The following is a 20,463-nucleotide window of genomic DNA, read 5'->3' on the forward strand; positions in this document are numbered from 1 at the left end:
AAACAAATGATCTCGTTGTACTTTCATCACAAAAGAACAGAACATATCATCGACATTATCAGCCCATTCCCTTATTGCTGGTGTGTCATTATCTCAATGGCATCTATACATCGCTGCTCGCACGCACATGCGAACACATTTATTACCTTCATTAGCTCCAAGCGAACGCGCAATGATGGAGAGTGTCGATTTGACATGAGGAAATTACGAACATCAAAGAGTTTCAAGAAGATTGTTGAATCAATTTGCCATGAATGGCAACATGCGGGAATACAGATAAATATATTGGGGTACCTTTATTTCCTAAATGCGTTTAATGAAACGGTTGTTATTTCAGCCGTTTCATTAAACGCATTACGTACGCAATGATAATTGTGATAGGAAATTAACTAAAAAGTATCAAGATCTATAGAACTCAACTGCACGTCCAAAGATATTCTATTTATTTTTTATCTTCAGTGAAATGATCTGCTACGGGAATTTGACAGATCATTTCGTCAATTCATTTTTTTAAAGTAAAAACGCCAGTACTATTTCTGAAAAACAAAATCAATCAAAAGTCAAATATTAAAGTGTAAAAATATTTTGCTTTATATCCTACTGCGCCTTTATGTCGCCCGCGGTTTCGATCGCGATTTAGTAGTAAATAGCCTCTGCCTCGAGTTCAGGCTCGTTTTGTACTAAATTACATGAAATCAGTTCAGTGGTTTAGCCGTGAAAAAGCAACAAAAAGACAGACAGAGGAATGAAACCACTCGGAGACACTTCCTCGCTTTATTACTCTCTTAGTTCCTAAATTAAGGAAAATGTAATCGTATCCTTACTTTTGTTAATTGATATTATTTGCAAAAGGGCCAGATTGGGCTATTTTTTTGATGCTTTAATAATAATCGATGGCGTTCTGACAAGATTTATGTTCTGACGTTTGCGCTCCAACTGACGCTGACGCTACGAACTCGGTTCGGAGCAGTGTGATCAGCGCCTAAATATCGTCCTTTTATAAATTTTACATTTAAGTTCTAAATTGCCATGAGTCATTTTGATGACACTTTCATTGTTTTCGGTCACCGCACCCATTCTCAACGGAAGTTGGTCAGTCGTCAACACAAGTTTCCTCACTTTGGTTTATAAATGCCAATTTTCTAAGAATTTATTCACAGAAAAACCCAATAATTTAGTATTGAATCAATCCAGGGTTTAAACCCGAGACCTCTCGAACAAGACCAACGAGGCAGTCAAAGGAAAATGTGATACCCTTTTAAGTACTAAATGTTTTATAATTACAACATTCGTAGGTAATTTAACATAAATTTAATTCAAATGACTCCTCCATTATTACATTGTAACGACAATCAGATTCGAAGCGCCATCTGCATTGGTCTCATTTACATGTCTGACCTGAACAATCACAAAGCTGAGTATATACATCCAAGCGATTTTGAGCTCTATAACTAAATCATTAGATATAGAATCGCTTAAGTATTAACAATAAATTATCTTGCCTTGTGTGAAGAGGGGGCGTGCATAATTTGGGTGTCGAGGGTTTGCGAGGAACAATTTACTTGTGGTCATCCTCGAGGATATTAAGTCCTTTGTAAGACGGTGTAGCGGATTGTTTGAAGTGAAGATCTTGTTAATCTGGCAATGGTAATTGTAATTACAATGATACTGTCGTGATAACAGCTAACCACGCGTTTATAAACAGTATCAGTTGCGACCACATACGCATAATAATACCATGTATATAAGAAAAAATACATACACAGAAAAACAAGAGGCTTTTCTAAAAGGTGGCTCCTATGATATTATGTTATTAGTATAGGGGAAAAATATCTCATTAGATATTTTACTCCCAAACAGGAATACTTAGTATTGTTGTTTTCCGGTTTGAAAGGTGAGTCAGCCAGTGTAACTACAGATGCAAGGGATATGACGTCTTAGTTCCCAACGTTGGTGATGCATTTGCGATATAAGGAACGGTTACTATTTCTTATAGTACACACGCCACACCTCTGAAGGAAGTAGAGAATGGTTGTAGAGGGAGGGTGGCGGTGACGGCATAAGAGAGCGTCATGCCGTGTCCCGTCACGGTACGAGTCGATATTACCAAGTTGCCAATTGATGTCATATCAATATCAAACACAGAGGCATTGAAGTGTATGCATATCAAGCATTAACCAATCATATACAATGGACTCAATATAACTAAAATTATACAGTTAATTATTATTATTGCAACTAATTACGCAATATCATTAGTTAATATTATAATTTATTTTCAAGTGCATTTAATAATACAATGTTTAAATCAAAAGCTTAATTTAATTAATCATTATATTTAAATAATTGCAAATATTATATTAAATTTATACATTTAATTTAAGTAAATTAACCTTAACGACTGTTAAAGTGTGTGACTGACTAGGTCCCTGTGTTAAATTGGATTCGTAGCTTTACGATGGCATTCCAGGACATTTTATACAAAATAAAATAAATACATTTCTTATTTCTCCTGTATGAAGGTGAAGCAGGTAGCCAGTACATGTATATTTGTTACCTGAGTATCATATAACGGGATCGCAGCCTGCGGAAAGCTGCTGGTTCAAATTCTAGAACTGGGATAATTAGTCTCAAATTAAGTAGGCACACATTTCTTAACGACCGGCAAAGCACCTGGCCCCCGGTGTTGCAGATGTCCATCGGCGGTGGTGGTCGTCTTTCCATCAGGTGAGCCTCCTCGGTGAGATCGTTTGCCGTCACCTATGCCAATAAAAAATAATAGTCATACATCAAGTCATATACGAAATTATTGCTTTATATGAGCACGCTTTGTAATCATCTATATATTAAAAATCATTTACATAGGATATTGTATAATAAACTGGCTATTATCCGCGATTATAATTATAAATAAATAAATAATATATAATTATAATCATTAATTATAATTATAAATTAATTAATTATTTATAATTATAATAATTATTATTATTATAAATGTAAGCCATATTTTTTTATTTTGAATATATTTATTGAACAGGCTGTTTCAAATAACTAAAATATAATTATCATTGTACATGGAAAATGGTTAAAAAAAAAAATATATCCCTCTGAGTTTCTTTCGCCGGTTCTTCTCAGGTCCGAGGTGCTAAATTCCAAACCGGTGGTAGATTTTTGACAATCAATAAGCAAGTGTAAACAATTCTATATTGAATAAAGATTTTTGACTTTGACTTTGAACATATGACACAATACACAAACAATTATTAGTGAAAATAATAAAATTTAAAACAGGAACACCAAATTAAAACTGACACCGCCTCGACTGTCACTTGTTCAAAAAATTGAGTGTACAGACAGACAGATTTATAAAGCAGTATAGATATAGATCCTATCATTGGCGCAATCATATGTTCATACTGTATACCAATTTATATAAAGATCGGTTCAACTGTTCTTGAGCTATAGACGTACAGACAGACCGACAAAAATTTCAAAAATAGCAAAACTGATGTCAGTTTATCTAAAAGGAATATTTATGACAAAATTCGACAAAAAATTGAGTGTTATACATTAACCCTTGTATACTAATGTATATTAATGACTTTTACAATAATATTTGCCCCGAGAAAATTTAATGGAACGCGTATTATTCATTAAAACCTTTAACTGAATATAAATAAATGCGGTATAATTATACATTCCATTAAATATTTAAAAACAAAATGTCCCTTTCAAATAAACTTGTTCACTTCAGGGCTCGTCCCTCGAGCCGAGGTGAGCAGGTGTCTGGTGATTAAGTGGCAACCCTTTTCTTTGTCACTTCCGAAAATACATGTGTTGTAGCGTATGTATGTAGATTTAGGTGTTTCGCGTCAATGATTGTTTTTAAATTACGTTTCCGGACCGATACTGATTAGGGAGTTTCTTTGTTAGAATGAAAAACAATTGTCTCTTTTAAGCCAATTTTAAAGTCGGTTTTGTGATAATTAATTGTGAATTTTTTTTTATGGCATTGGTTGGCGGACGAGCATATGGACCACCTGATGGTAAGTGGTCACCACCGTCCATAGACAAAGGCGCTGTAAGAAATATTAACCATTGCTTACCTATGCGCTACCAAACCTGGGAACCAAGATGTTATGTCCCTGTGCCTGTGATTACACTGGCTCACTCACCCTTCTAACCGGAACATAGCAATACAGATTATTGTTATTTGTCGGTAGAATATCTATATATAATTCTTCAGATTATTTTAAATTTTTAATATTTAGTCGCTAGGTATGAGACCGCAATTCCCAAGGTCTTGGGCTCAAATCCCAGGTCGGATGATAAAAATTTATTGAGGTTTTTGGCGAAAAATTCTCCGCAAAAGTCTTACCCAATGGTTATATGGAATGATAAAAATTTCTTGAACTACCAATGTATACGGGTGGTGCTGATCATTTGCCATCAGGTGGCCTATTTGTCAGTCAGCTTACACATATGTATCTATGTATGTATGAAGTAGGACGAAAATTATAAAAAAAACTTGTACCCAACAAATAATACACATTATTATTATTTGTGATAATAATGAAGAAATATGTAGAACAAAAATATATTAAAGGTTTTTGAATGTAAGAAATATGAAGCAATTGCGTTGATATAAAAGGATTTGTCTAACCTCAAATCAACTAATATAGAGGCAATGACCTCTGACTGACTATGACAGCTTAATAAAAGGTGAGCTTGAAATTTGAAAGACACCTTTATCTCTCAGCGAAAAGGTTTCAGTACAATTTAATTTGAATAGGAGCGTTGCACTCTTTACCTCTAATTTCACCCATTCGACCTGTTCAAAGATTCTTTATTACAAGCAAGGCTAGATAAATTAATATCATACATGTATATATAGTACTCCTAATCCGTAAACCGATTTCAAAGATATTTGTGAAACCCTGGGTGGTTGTAATTGGACCCAGTAGGTGGCACGGCGATTAAAACATAAATAGAATTGCTCTTTACTCAAAGTCGGGGCGGCAGCTAGTATCTATACCATTATGTTTATGAGATTAAACCATCGTGTCTCTAAGTCACCAGTATTTTTCTTTGTTTTTGTGACCGCCGATGTTCAGCGATATGGACTGAATAGTTAATGTAAAGACCCTTTAAATTAGCTCTTAAATTCCAACAGAGCTAATATACTAAATCATTAAAATTATTGATCAAAAATATCATATTAGAATGGATTCTCAAGTGGATATTTATCTAAAATCATGACATGAAATTCGACCCGTTATAAGCGAAGAAACCATGCGTTTTTCCTTTGATTTTTAAGCTGTATGTTGGTTAACTGGTGAATGGTCACCACTGCCCATAGACATGAGAGATATTAATCCTTCCTCATATATAGTTATAATGGCCCTTGTGCCTATACTTACATTGGATCACCTTTCAAACGAAAACACAACTATGATGATTGATACTCGTGTCTACAAACAAATCTACAAACTCGTTATTAAGATACATGTTGGAATCATTTCCAGAAATTCTCCTTAAAAGCAGAGACATTATCCTTTCATAGAAGCTATTACGTTACTCAATGAATCAGATTAAAGAGAATCAAATAAAGAAACACTAATACTACAAGAAACGTCGTTATTATTAATGGTTTAATAAGAGACTTAATACTTTTCAATAATAAAATGATACTTTAAACTTGGTACGAAATAACTACAAATGAAAGAACTCCAACTGGAAATGTCACAAATGAGATCAGTAACTATAACAGAAACTTTAAGTCAGACGGCGGTCTTAACATAAAAGCTGAATTAAAAGACAGGTTTATTTTATAAATTAAGTTAGTTGCTAATGTGAGTGCCCTCGTCTTACTAAAAGACGCTAGACTTGTGAGTTTGAAATTTCATACCGAGAGTACAACTGATTCAAACGTGAAGAACTACATCTTTGAAAGAGCCAGTAATTTTTTTTTTTTAAATCCGCCCTTTTTCGGCCAATGGCGGACGCAATTTCAAGGGACTAGCAAACTTTGGTAAAAGCTAATCATGATGAGTAATTATAATCTTAATTCTTATAATCAGGTGGGACAGTAAATCTGACTGGATATAGTTCAGGCGTAAGAACAATGGCTCTTTTCTATAAAAAGTTACCGTATTTTAGTCAAGACATACTCAGTGGCAGTCCAACGCTTGAAGTTTACTAATCTCCTATTTATTGGACTCGTAAAGACCGTATTTTAGTATTACCGCAGTTTTCGTAGAGAAATTGATACAAAATAACCCAGCAGTTAATTTTTAATACCAATAAAATTACACAGATATTATATTATTCTTCTTATGAAGAAAACTCTCATCACAGAATAATTTCTACTCCTAGAAAATTATGCATATGAATTTTAATGTTATAAATGTTATGTATGTTGTATATGTTTTTAATAGTTAATGATTAGAGTTTTAACTCGTAAAGAAATAATAAGATCACAATAATTCTGAATACTCATAGTCCATATCTCTAATGGGATAAGGTATATTCGCCAAATTATAAATTTGAAGGTTACGTTATAAAGTCAGTAACATATGAGATATATTATTCTAAAGATTTTTTGTTTTGTTTAAATGGCAGACACACTTGTAACTTTCTAATGAACATTTTCTATCATCAACTGAAGGTAAGTGATTGGAACAATTCTTATTTTCATCACTCATAGTTATTGCCACTTTAAGCAACAGAAGAAACTTTTCATACCAGCAATCCGCTGCTAACCAGTGTCTAAGATGTTATGATTCTTGTGTCCGCATGTAACTCATTCACCATTTAAACCGATCACAGGCATAAAAAATATTGGTGTTTCGCGCTAGAATAACTTGAGTTGGTGCTATCCTAAATAATAATTATTGTTCTTAATTTTTCTGAAATTATTTATTTGTATTAATTACATTTATAGATACTTTTCTTTAACTCCGTTATTAAATTATCTGACAAAATTACGTTTTCTAAAAAATATTACTTTTGGAGTTCTCGAGGGAAGTCCTAAAGGATTTTTGTTGGGCAGGAAACTTTAGTAAATAATTCCAGGGGCATTTTTTAGGCTCGATGTGTTGCAAAGTTTCACACCACCCGAGGGACTAAAGACGAATTGTTTGTGATTTTAACAATTTCGCGCTAAACTTCTCGCATTATCGAAATAGTTTTGGTAATATATTTAAAGTATTCCAAAACATTGTTACGTCAGGCCGTGTTTTGTTTATCTATAATTAATTTTACATAGAATTCGACAGTGTTTTAACAAAACATCTCAGAACTTATATTCTTGCATATTTATCTTATTACTCTTATTGGCTCGAAATTGAGAGGTTAAATATTAATGACGTATAATATAATTAGTAGATTTAATTCATATTTGAAAAGAAAATCACATTTCCTTACAATGTTAATACATAGATTAAGGCATTAATTCTAAAAAATGAAAACACTTTATTTAATTTTGTTACAGGTGGTGTCTGGTCCCTTCGGAACCTCTCCATCTCCGTCCCCCGGGCTGTCCTTTCTGGCGAAGGTCAGTCAGCCGTCCTCCGCTGCTCGTACGATCTCGAAGGAGCCGCGTTGTACTCCATCCGCTGGTACCGAGCTGAAACGGAATTTTATCGGTATGTGCCGAGGGAAATGCCACCGACGATGGTCTTCCCATTACCTGGAGCATCAGTCGATGTAAGTATTTTTTCAAATTGCAATCTTAATTGATAGAAATTTACATATTAAATAGTGTTATTTAAATATAACGGTAAATATTTACCAACAGCTAGCTCAGTCAGACCACCAGCAGGTCCGAATTGTAAATCTGAACAGACGACTTAGTGGAGACTATCAGTGCGAGGTGTCTGCTGATGCACCTCTCTTCCACACTGACATCAAATTTGCGCCCCTCACCGTTGTTGGTAAGTCCGTTATAATAATACAGGTCTCAAAATAATTGAGACCAATTTAGATTTGATAAAATTAGCACTACTAATGTTCATTTGATCATTAGTGACCAATATTTTAATGGAAAGAATGAAATAACGATTTATTTCTAACATAACCAAATCAGAATTACACACTTAACTTACAAAGGAAACTATTACAAATGAATTAAAAAGAATGATAATGTCTTTAACATGACTGACAGATATAGCCCCAAATAGGTATAGATCTGTTCACTCACGAAAGCGTGCTTCTCCACATTAAATTATCGCCATTTATAAACAAAAGATAATCTAAGGTGTATGTTTTTGCTTTGTTGCTTTTACCGGCGTACAGCCAGTCCCAAACCTTCTCCTCAACATTTTATGGCATGGCATCAAGATTGAACAGATCCAAAACATCTCTGAACTGTTGTAATTAACAGCGCCAAGCTGAAAATATGAAATAAATGATTTTTGTAAAAAAATTAAAGCAAATTATATGCAAATCCACGAGGGCCGGTAGCGAATAAAATTAATATTCCAACTATGTATATTAAGTATTTTATTGACAATAGCAGAAACCAACTTAATAAGAACAAATGAATCCTCAGCAGAAAGCATAATTTCAGAAAACGCTTTATACATTATTCAACGGGGAGAATTTACTTTTATTTTGCTATGAATCAGCTCAACTATTAAAAGCTAAGTTTAATTAAGACTTTAATATTTCAACGTCTTCTTGTATCGTCTCGTATTTTTGATTGTTCTTCGATTTAAATAAAATTATTTGATTTTGATTGACGATGATTGGCGGATGAGCAAATGGGCCACCTGATGGTAAGTGGTCACCACCGCCCATAGACAATAGCGTTATAAGAAATATTAACCATTCCTTACATCACCAATGCGAAACTAAGCTTGGGAACTAAGATGTGTCCCTTGTGCCTTTAGTTACACTGGCTCACACACCTTTCAAACCGGAACACAACAGTACTGAGTACTGATGTTTGGCAGTAGAATATCTGATGAGTGGTAGTATATTTTCCCTTTTAACTCTACGCTTAAATTTTTATAATTGTAATATCTTAATTGATCATTTTACGTGTATCTAGATATAATGTCCTCATTACCGATTTCAACAATGTTGGCTATTAACAATAGACACAAGCCATTTCAATAAGACATATTATGGTGCACAAGTTTGTGCACAAACACAAGTGCACTATCTATTCTCTCACCCTTTCTCTCTCCCACCAATAATCCGATGGAACGGCAATTTCCCTGGACTGGAAAGAGTCCAGGCGTAGGAACAGGCTTTAAATACTTACGGAGGCTTGGGAGTATACACAGTTCTAACTTTAGACTCCTGGTTGTTACTGAAAATTTTTTAATAGAAAAACTTTTCTATCGCTCCGATCTGCAGTTGGTACCCAGATTCTTTGGATCTGCGTTATATCCAGCCACTAGACCAAGGTGTCAATATAGTATATATCATAATTAAACACATAATAATTGTATTTAGTTTTATAGTATTCATGAAAAACGACAAAGTCATTTATAATAAGTACCTAATATATGTATAATAAGACTCAAGAGAAAACAGTTACACAAATATCTAGAATTATTACCATAACGTTACAGCGCGAAGGTCGTTTCATATATAATACAATATATATAGTATATAAGCGTATATGTATTGTAATAAATATAAGTATATTAGACCCTTTTTGTACAAACGTGTATATTATGATAAGTACCTACTTCTGTTTTACTTTTGTGGTCTAGTTTACAATGAAATAGTTTATGTATATTGAACTGCGTATGTTTTGGATGTATAAAATATATAATATATATAATATACTTCATTCGCAAGATATTTTATATATTAATCGATCACTTGATTGTAAGCGGTCACTACCGTCCATAAAAATTAGTACCGTAAGAAATATGAACCATTCCTAACACCACTAATGCACCACCTGTACCTGTGTAGAAGGATGGAGAGCCAGTGCTCTCTCATCCTTCAAACCTCAACATAACGGTACTAAGTACTTTTACTTAGCCGTAAAATATAAGGGTTGTATCTGACCAGACATCCTTACACAAAAAAAATGTTTATTTGAAGGAAAACTAATTAAGAAATTATATAATGTCAACAGATCCACCATTCCGAGCTCCTCGACTGTCCGTCTCTCAGAGGAGTTATGCAAGAGGAGACGTTATACGCGCAAACTGCTCCATTGACGAAGCATATCCTGCACCCAATATCACGTGGATCCTTGATGACCATAAGGTTTGTGATTCTTATAATGCTTTAATCTGTTTTGTAACTTTGTAAACCTATGAAACAATGATTATTTTTTTCAAATTCTTGAGTTATAACACTATCAGCAATTTTAAGTTCTAATTAAATTTTGACGAAACAGTAGCAGCGGTTTAAGGGCTGCCAAGTGATGTTTTTTATGATATATGTGGCAAACGAGCACGAGACTCACCTAATGGAAAGTGACTGCTCTTTTCTTGAAGGTTTCCAAGTCGTATCGAATGTAAAAACCATTATGGACCCTGACCCCCTAGGCTATTGTCGTCCCCATTTCTAAGACAAGCTTTAAGCATTATTGGAGGGGTAAATAGGAATATAATTAATTCGAAGTAATGGAGCACGCTACTATTATTTTAAAAAATATATTTGAATATAACACATTTAAAGTCAATAAAATATTCAGATCGTGTCAAAAGACACTAACAAATGTGACTTTAGGTTTTATTTTAAATCCAGATTGAGAATTCTTATGTGCTAGTTGGTGGTATTTTCATATTCTGTCAATCTTTTATATACTTTAAGTGCTATACACAATACAATAAATTAGATTAAATTAAATAAGTATAATAAATAAAAAAAGGTTTGTTTTTCAATTAATAATTCTTATTTAAAAAAAAGAAAGTCACACGAACCAACAGGTCAATTGCTGTTAAACGGCCGCTCACAGCTCATTAGCATTTTGTGAAATATTCACCTTCCTCACAGCGCTAATGCGCAGGCAACCATAGACACTAAGATATTATGACCTTGCCTCTGTGTTACGATAAGAGCATTTGAAAAGTAGATAGGTATGACGAAAGATATTTCTTAAAAAACCAAGATTACAGTTGGAACGTGTGAACCTTAACATAAGATTATCGGTAAGGAAACCTACATGAGGTGGTAAAAACTATTTCCTTACTTAAACTAATTCTTTGTTACAAAATAAGTCGGAATCTACCTTAAATTATTCTCAATAGATTTTATTCCTACCTATGAATATCAAGTAATGTGAAAAAATGTGCACTCTCCTGTGGTGCTCACTCCTCGTTCATAAAATCACACTCCTCCTCCTCGGAGTCCTCGGCGGACATATAAATAGATTTAGCTCTCAGACTAGTCTAGTCTAGGAAGCTACAAATTGTCTGAACGACGCAGATCGCTTGGGACTTGATATTCCAAGGACCTGCGAGGAATTTAATTCGGTGTGTAAAATCGCGGACTTCTGGAAATGTTCGTTTAAATTGTTATGTTAGAGGGTAGTTACATATATTTGGCTGAAATGGGGTCGCAAGCTGACACGTTCATTAATTCTTTCAGAAATTATTTTGCAAAAATAGATTTATAATGTGTAATAGCATCTGAGTATGTAGCTCCGTCGTGTTGAAAGTTACGGAGAAAGCTTGAATATATTTCTTATTGGTTGCATCCAAAAAATTGACACCAGATCAAAATTATTTTTAATTGATTTTTAGAGCAAAGAATAACTTTATGAAATGAAAATGTATATTTTAAGTTGTAGTGCACGGAAAACTTTAAAGTTTTACTGCAACAGAAGAACTGTAAGATTTTTGTCTGGTGTTAATAGTAAAATCTAGAAACAGAACGTTGAATCGGCTCCAACACTGGAGTTCAGTCCCGGGGGAAATCTGGAATTGTCTTCGCCGCGACGGATTTAAACCGAGTAAAAATGAACTACAAAACCAAACAAATATTGTGCATAATTTCGATAAAATTTATGAATTCATAATTGAAAACTCAAAAGACAAATATTTTTACTGATTCAAATTCATAAATGGAATTGTTTCTAAACGTTTACGAGTTAAACCGTGTTAAAATTCATTCAATTACGACTGGTTTGATGGGAATTTAAAAAACATTCGAATTTCAAATCGTTCAACCGTTTCGCAAATTGTTATAATAGATTAATATTTTTGATTACATAAAAGCCGAGATGGTCCAGTGACTTGAATACCGTGAATCTCAACTGAATGTTACGAGTACAAAACAATAACACTATTTTTATTCATCTTAAGTTGGTTCATATGGTAATCAGAACCTTTTTTTGTTACATTAACAGCCTGTAAATTTCCCACTGCCGGGCTAAGGCCTCTTCTCCCTTTGAGGAAAAGGTCTGGAGCATATTCCACCACGTTGCTCCAATGCGGGTTGGTGGAATACACATGTGACAGAATTTCGTTGAAATTAGACACATGCAGGTTCCCTCACGTTGTAAGACGATTACAAACACAAATTAAGCACATGAAAATTCAGTGGTGCTTGCCTGGGCTTGAACCCGAAATCATCGGTTAAGATGCACGCGTTCTAACCACTGGGCCATCTCGGCTCTCAACTAAGCTGCAAGTTTCTAGTTTCAAGTTTTTTTGTACTTGCAGGTTCCCTAAGCTAGAACCGGCAAGAAACTCTGCAGTTACTCTTTTTCAACATTTAAAAATACAGTCATGTTAGTTAAATACAATTATATATGTATGTTATGTCTCCTGCCTGGAAGTCAACAAGCATTAGCTCCACGCTTTTTTATCATCTATATAATCTTGTATTGAATAATACGCCTTCTTTACCAACGTATTTTTTAAAAATTATTTGAATTTATGAATCGGCAAAGAAACAATAGAAATAAGTTAGACCAAACCTACGAGTAATATGCCTGAGTCAATGAGTTTGAATGAGTATGTGTGTGTGTGAGCCTGTGTATGTTTGTGTGTGAGCTAATAAACTCGTAATAAACTGTCTATTTCATTGTAGCTAAGTCTAGTAAGTAATCTGTCAATATTTTCTTACAGATATTGTAGTTTAACGGGTAGAAATTCAATAACTTGTTTAATTTATTGTACAGGTATGCAGATTGAATTGTTGATTAGCAATTTTTATTTTCAAAGTGTTCATTACACCATTTCTTCTACTTTTAGCTTTTTTCTAAAAATCCAATTCTTCTTTTAAATAGACGAGGCGTGTTAAACATTAACAGGCTTTATTTGTACCTTTATTTTGTTACACTTTTATTACACATATTATAATTTGAGTTACAAACAGTACAGATGAAATACTATCAAATAAAGGACGTACGTGACGCGACTACAAAAGACTTGTAATATCTCCGCCAACGCCGTCTGACGCTTACACAAATTTACAACATATTTTCCTTTGTATGACATAAGTAATTTTGGATTGCTACTATGTAAATAGTTCTTGGTAGTCGTTCCATTACTATATAGTGGAGTGGAATATTTATCACACGAGACTTTGGATTTTGTATTTACAAAGATGCTATGTATGTTTACTTAGTCGCAGGACTTTGTACTGCCCGTCTGTGCTACCTAAACATATATGTTATCAAAATAAAAAACAATTCTTAATATGTTTGTGTTCGGGCTTAAATGATGAATGAGCTAGTGTAAGTACGATGTAAGAGACATGATATCCTCAAGGCTAGTGGCGTATTGGTGATCTAAGTGATGGTCGATATATTGTACAATGTGAATGTTTATGGTCAATAAAGTCCAGTTACTATCAAGTGGACTATTTGCCAGGATATCTGTTTAAAATAAATAAAATATACAAATATATATATTCATAACATTATTTATTATTTTGATAAAAACACTGATAATATAATTGTATAAACACTAAAATTAAAGGTAAATAAAACTCAGGCTCCAGAAAAACAATAATTCTTCCTAGAAGCAAGATTATCTATACGTATGTAATAAAATTCTACAGATATTTTTTACTTAGCCAATTAACGACTTTCAATGTTATTTAAAAAAAAAAACATCGATAAACAAACCATTTATTACAAACAAGATTTCATTTCCTTCCCGATCGGGTGCCACCTACTGAGTCCAATCTAAACCATTCAGAAGCCTACGTTATGGAGGGGTGAACATTAAAGGTAATAAAGCTTGGAGTTAGTGTTTTGGCCATACAGGATATTAAATTGGTGAAAAAGGATAACTAGTCGTCATGTAACATGACGATTCAAAACGGCTTAACAACCAGTCGAATGCACAATATTTTGTTAAAAAAAAATGTTTTGTAATTCAGCTCAAATAACTTGTAACGTGTACTACCTAGATATTTTGCAGCATATAAAGGGAATCGATGTCTGCAATGCATTTACTGATTTTTACGCAAGTGTGATCGACGAACGAGGACTGTCTACTACGAACGTAGACTAAATAAGTGGTGAAATTGAGAGATCGTTTGGATCAGTATTCCTGTTTTAAATTACTGATCTGACGTAGAATGGGACTACACGATTATAGACAGAAAATTGTAAGTAAATCCCAATAATTCGCATTGTAATCGAAATGGTATTTAAATCGATTTAATAATAAATAAAATTTAAACCTTTAACATTAAAAAAATCACAACGGACCTGAATTCATAAATCCATTATTTTATAGCCCAGGATGTGCATACCCAAAATATGCGTATCTGTTCTGGCATTTAAATGAATGGTTGAATAAAGAAACTCACTCCGTACACAACGTACATAGTCTCTGAAAATATAGCACACAAAAAAGGTTTTGGACCGTCATGTAAAATCATTAGGTTTCAGCCGCCTTTAATTTGCAATATACATGTCTGCCTCATGAAAACTCTGAGCAATTTAGTAATGCTACAGTTTTTAAAATTCATCAACGCTTATTATTACTTCTGTACTTAAGGTCGTAATAAGTTATATTAGATTCCTGAATAATCTGGCTCTCGTTGTACATATTATTCTAACTAGTCTTATTATTCGTAAAATGAACGCGTCGAGAGAGATATGCCGGAATATATATTTCTTTCTTATTCCATATTGGAAGTCAAGCCAAACCAATAAACATTATCATCGTAATATTAACTATACCTTACACTTTGAATTCGGACCACCAAGACTTATAGTTCTATAAGAGCTTATGTCGCCTTAAACTGTTATTTTACTAGTTCACTCAACATTCAAACTGAAATCAACTGATAAGGATGAAGATGATGATGACCAAATGACCAAATCTTCATTATATAGTATAGATTTGCAAGGCCAGACAGACAATAACAAGAGTTCTTTTCAAATCACAGAACCCTCAAAGTCTGTAATTAAATCAACCGTTAAAAAAAATCTCTTTTGTAAGTCCCGAATCACAAAGACCAATAACTTTTTATTTAAACATTATTCTTCGTAGATGAAAATTCTAAAGCAGCCACGACTGTTAAATTATACAAAAACATGACGTATTTAAAATTCATGAACAATCAGAAGTCCGAAGAATCGGTGCTCATGAATCCGAAGACATTTACATACCGAACAGAAGTTCTCATTGCAAAGAAATCGCTCCGGTTCAAAACAAAGACAGAAAGAGAGTTATTCATCGACTTATTAGAGTTCAGCTGTGAGATAACTTAAAAATAAAATCATTTGGACAAATCGTTTTCAAATTGAACATATCTGATTGGTCGCTTATTACCTTTTGAATTAGAAAGCAGCAAAATTTGTGCAAAGACCTTTTTTTCATTTCCAGCGCATAAGTGGCAAATTAAATTCGCCATTTATGTTTCGTCACGACTATCCTTATCCTTACGGTATTTTCCTCAACGAGAAACATAACAGCTAATTTACTCCACTAGCCAACTTCACTAGAGATTCTCGTATTATAGGTTACTTACACGAATATTTAGCATTCGAAAAAAAGACAAAAACTAGAGCCATAAAAGTTCCTAAGATAGGAACTTAGGAACTTACTTTCCTTTGGGCGCATTGGCGTTATAAGAGATAAAGGGTGGTGGCGAACCACCCAGTAACAATTTATTATTTTATTTAATTATATATTTTAACTAATTATTATCTCTAAACCAAATGTATAAAAAAGGCAACAATTTATTAAAGTTCTTGCATAACCTGATTAATAATATTCAAAGTAATGCTTTTTTTATTATTCCTAAGAACTTAATTATGAAAAATTTAAAAACAATAAAGAAACAAATTATGAAACGCTTCAGGCTTTACCACTTTTTTTTTACTTTCACCATTTACTTCAGTTTACGTTTCGCTATGTCGTCTGAGCCGGACCACTCGTTAGCAGCGCAAAGGTTGTTTTTTCTTCAATTTAACTCGAATAAATAGACTGGTTTTTTCTCTTTGTTACTATTGTATCAGCTTCTGTTTGTCTAACGATATCTTATGAACTTACCTTTGAGTTTGCAGAGCAATTGAACTACGGTGTTCTTAGTTTTCATATCATTTAATGAGCTTTGTATTTACTGTTCGTTGCGAATAATTTAAATATAGGATCTTTTGGAGCTGCGTGATATCAACATTTATAATATCGACATTATGCGTCAAAAAATTGGATGAATTTGACAAAATATTTAGTAGTAAGTTTATTTTTTGAGTAATCTTGTCACGAAAAAATGTCACGGGTTTTATAATATACAATGAAAATTTTAATGATATATTCATAGTGACTCATGTGTCACTGTGAGAATATGTCTTTTTATTGCTCAAATGGTACAACAGTCGTATGGTCATTTCATAAGTATAACTCTGATATCAAAGTGCACCAAAAATGATAAGCGTTGCTACGTACTTAAAAAGAGCCAAAATAGCCCAAAGTTTAGAAAGCGTGCATCTTTACCGACGATTGCGAGTTCAAACCCAGACAAGCACCACTGAATTTTCATGTGCTTAATTTGTGTTTATAATTCATCTCGTGCTCGGCGATGAAGGAAAACATCGTGAGGAAATCTGCATATGTCTAATTTCAACGAAATTTTGCCACGTGTGTATCCAACACGCATATGAGCAGCGTGGTGGAATATTCTTCAAACCTTCCTCTCAAAAGGAGAGGAGGCTTTAGCCCAGCAGTGGGAAATTTACAGGCTGTTAATTTTAATGTTGCTACGTACTTATAACAAATGTCACTTGATGAACGGTACGGTACGGATTTCCATTGAAAAACATCCGATCCTAACCTTATTTAAATAGGTAATTTTCAAAAGAGATTTGTCAGTTTGAATTTTAAAAATAAGTTTAATGTTGTTTTTTCGATACTATAGATAGCAGAAACAGTTTCTTGGAGATCATCAGACTTGGACTTTAAAGAACGAGGGGCATTCAGCCAGCTGGAGCTTACTATCCTGGAAGCGGAACACTATAAGGTCGGCCTGACGTACACCAGCTCCAATCTGAACCGTGTCTATCAAGATCACTACATCTATGACAGAGAAATGGAAGATGACCGCGATATTGTTAGGTAAGTCGCTTTAAACATGGACATTTTTAGATGATTAATAATTTCTGAAACATTACGAGTTTGACCGCATCAGTTTTTATTATCAAAAAACCAGCTCAGAATATAGAAACTTAGCAGTTGCTCTTTTTGAACATTTAAAATACAAAGTCATGTTAAATACAATTCCTTGTTTTATAACGGTCATACTCTTGATTTATTTTCTTTTTAGGTAGTGTTGGTGATGCTAGACCTAAATAATCACCGACAATCATGAACACCTTCAAATGATTCTATAAACTCTTAAAAAACATTATTACAAATAATACTAAAATTATAAATGCGAAAGTAAAAGCTGAACCGATATAGATGCAATTTGGAAAGGAGATAGTTTGAGTAGTAGAGAAGGACTTAGGCTTTTTTTAAATTCACGCTTCGAAAGGGTAAGGGGTTGACGGTTTGTGTGCTATAGATATTTTTTTATGAAATTCAAGTGGGTAAATCCGCAGGCTCAGCTAGTTATATTAAAAGCGAAATTACTGTATATTTGTATGTTATTTCATCACAAGTAAACCATTGGAGAAATTGTAATTAAACTCGATTCAGAGATATTCTGTGATGTTTATAAGGACGTACGTTTATAAATTATATTTTTAAGCGGTTTCAGTGTTCAGTCGCGTTGAGTAGGTAATTTATTAACATATTTCTGATTCATATTCAGATGTGACGAGACGAGAAATATGATATCATTCAAAGCCGAGACTTGTAAATAACACAGTTCTCTTCAAGGCCGCAATATAAGAATGATTCTTGTTTATTTTCCTTTCAGAGATATTTGTAGACGTAACGAACCATTATTTATAAGAGAAGATGTATGGTCCGATCGCGATCAACGTTGCATTTCTTTGATTAAATATTTTTTCTGATCTCCTATCTATATCCACCATCTTTGTGATACAAAAACACGAACAATATAATACATTGAACTAAACTAAGCTATAATTACAATAATGTCTTATTATGACAGGCAATTAAAATGTTTGAAAAAATATAATTCTGCTTTTTATTGGCACAAAAAACAAATATTACGAAACGAGGCTTATATCTTCTGTATATATAAAAATAACAAGTCCTGACTGATTGATTCATTTCGTTTCATTCATTATGATTGAAAGTTTGGATATAGGTTAGTCTTTAAATCCGTATTTTTTTAAGTTAGAATATATGTGCCAATAATGTTACTGAGGGATTTAAGACCTCCAAAATTATGCAACGGCACCAGATAATAGGAACGGCACTCCAACGTATTGTCAAAGAAAACAGTTCGCACTTAAAGCCTGCTACGTCATGACAATTATTAAAGCATAAGGTCAAATCTTTAAAATGGCCGGTGTAGACCTTAAAAAGGGCTGTTTTCCGCAAGGATAGTGTCCTAAATATTCTGTTCGAGAGTGAGCTTTACGTTCACTCTGGTGGATCTAGCCCACGAAAGTTGAACCACAAATGTGGTTTACAAGGAGGTCTTAAATTAACGTAATATTTTAAATTAGTCTGTTGAATTATTTATAACCGATTTCCACTCGACCAAAGCCGCGGCTAGTATAAGTATATGAAATTATTTTGTGATTTCATATACTTATACTATAAAGTATGAATCTAATTAAATGTTATTGTGAGCTAAGTACTCTTTTGACACTTTTTACGCTTGACATTTTACAAACAGTGAAACTTACTATCCTTTTTAACCGACTTCAAAAAGGAGGAGGTTATTAATATAACTTGTGTTAAGGATAATTAGTAACGAAAAAAAATGTTTTTTTTTTTTTTATGGAATTGCTTGGCGGACGAGCATATGGGCCACCTGATGGTAAGTGGTCATCGCTGCCCATAGACAAAGGTGCTGTAAGAAAAATTAACCATTCCTTACATCATCTATGCGCCACCAACCTTAAAAGAATATTTCCTTGAACATAGTACGATATTTTTAATTGTTAACAAATTCTCAGGTATACTATGGTACCACCTGCAAGTGGCCAGTTCACGTTGGGCTGCGTGGCGACCATTTTCGATATCTATGCCCGGAAGAGTGAACCGACATACATAAGGGAAGACGCTCCTCATCCGGCATCTGTAACTGGAGAAGACTCATCAGGTTTGTAGTAACACTTGATAGCTTTAAAGATATAAAAGTACGAGTTTAACTGAACTTCTATGTTTAGTACATGACAAAATACTTACATCCTTTTCGAAATAAAATATCTAACAGAATATATGAAGTAATTGAACTGAATTTAAAATATTGCTATCTCTTTCTACTCTTAGTATTATTTTTACATTCGTCTTTGAGCATCGTTAGTAAATATTAGAAGTGTTTTTTTATACAATTAAACATAAAACAGAGTAAAGAAAAGGATGCACTATTAATAATGTATTAACAATTCTGAATCACGCTATAAAGATTTTTTCAATTCACATGATATATAAAAATAATCATTTGAAACTTTGTTCTAGGGACAATCACAAACCACAACATGATGCTTACAACCGTGTGCGCGTGCGCAATATTGTTGCATGCGTTATGATCATCGCACTGCAAAACAATAAGAGCATAAGGAAACTGAATGTTGTGATAGACATTAAGGGCCTTTGATGATCAGGTCACATTTGAATTTAAGAAACTGGAACTGAGGACATTGGCAAGGCTTAATATTTTATTTTGACAAGCCCTTGTTTATGTTTACTTGTTTGTATGTTTGGATCAAATCTTGTTATTTAATTTTATACCAGTTTTACTCAAATGATTGAGTTTATTTATTGCACGTACATTTAATAATGGTGACAATAAAATTTATTATTCTGAATAATATTATATATGATTCAATCAAAATTACCGCCTAAAAAGGTTGCTTTAGGATTTTTTGCTCTAACTTATTGCGTAGTAAAAGTTTGACGATGCGTCAGGTTGATATATTATATAATACTAACT

At 33.3% G+C, this 20,463-nt stretch overlaps 1 protein-coding gene across 1 annotated transcript in view; it reads left to right on the top strand.

The window, feature by feature from the left end:
* The window catches only part of LOC125073721, a 260,493-nt gene extending 240,341 nt beyond the window's left edge, over positions 1-20,152 (top strand). Inside the window, exons 2-7 of the mRNA XM_047684709.1 lie at positions 7,496-7,710; positions 7,802-7,937; positions 10,103-10,236; positions 17,305-17,501; positions 19,484-19,629; positions 19,989-20,152. Of these exons, the coding sequence (XP_047540665.1) occupies positions 7,496-7,710; positions 7,802-7,937; positions 10,103-10,236; positions 17,305-17,501; positions 19,484-19,629; positions 19,989-20,059 (899 nt within the window). The 3' untranslated portion in view covers positions 20,060-20,152. The remainder of the gene's footprint in view (positions 1-7,495; positions 7,711-7,801; positions 7,938-10,102; positions 10,237-17,304; positions 17,502-19,483; positions 19,630-19,988) is intronic.
* Positions 20,153-20,463: the final 311 nt, after the last annotated feature.

The sequence above is a fragment of the Vanessa atalanta genome, chromosome 25 (genome assembly GCF_905147765.1).
Source record: "Vanessa atalanta chromosome 25, ilVanAtal1.2, whole genome shotgun sequence".
Classification (NCBI taxonomy): domain Eukaryota; kingdom Metazoa; phylum Arthropoda; class Insecta; order Lepidoptera; family Nymphalidae; genus Vanessa; species Vanessa atalanta.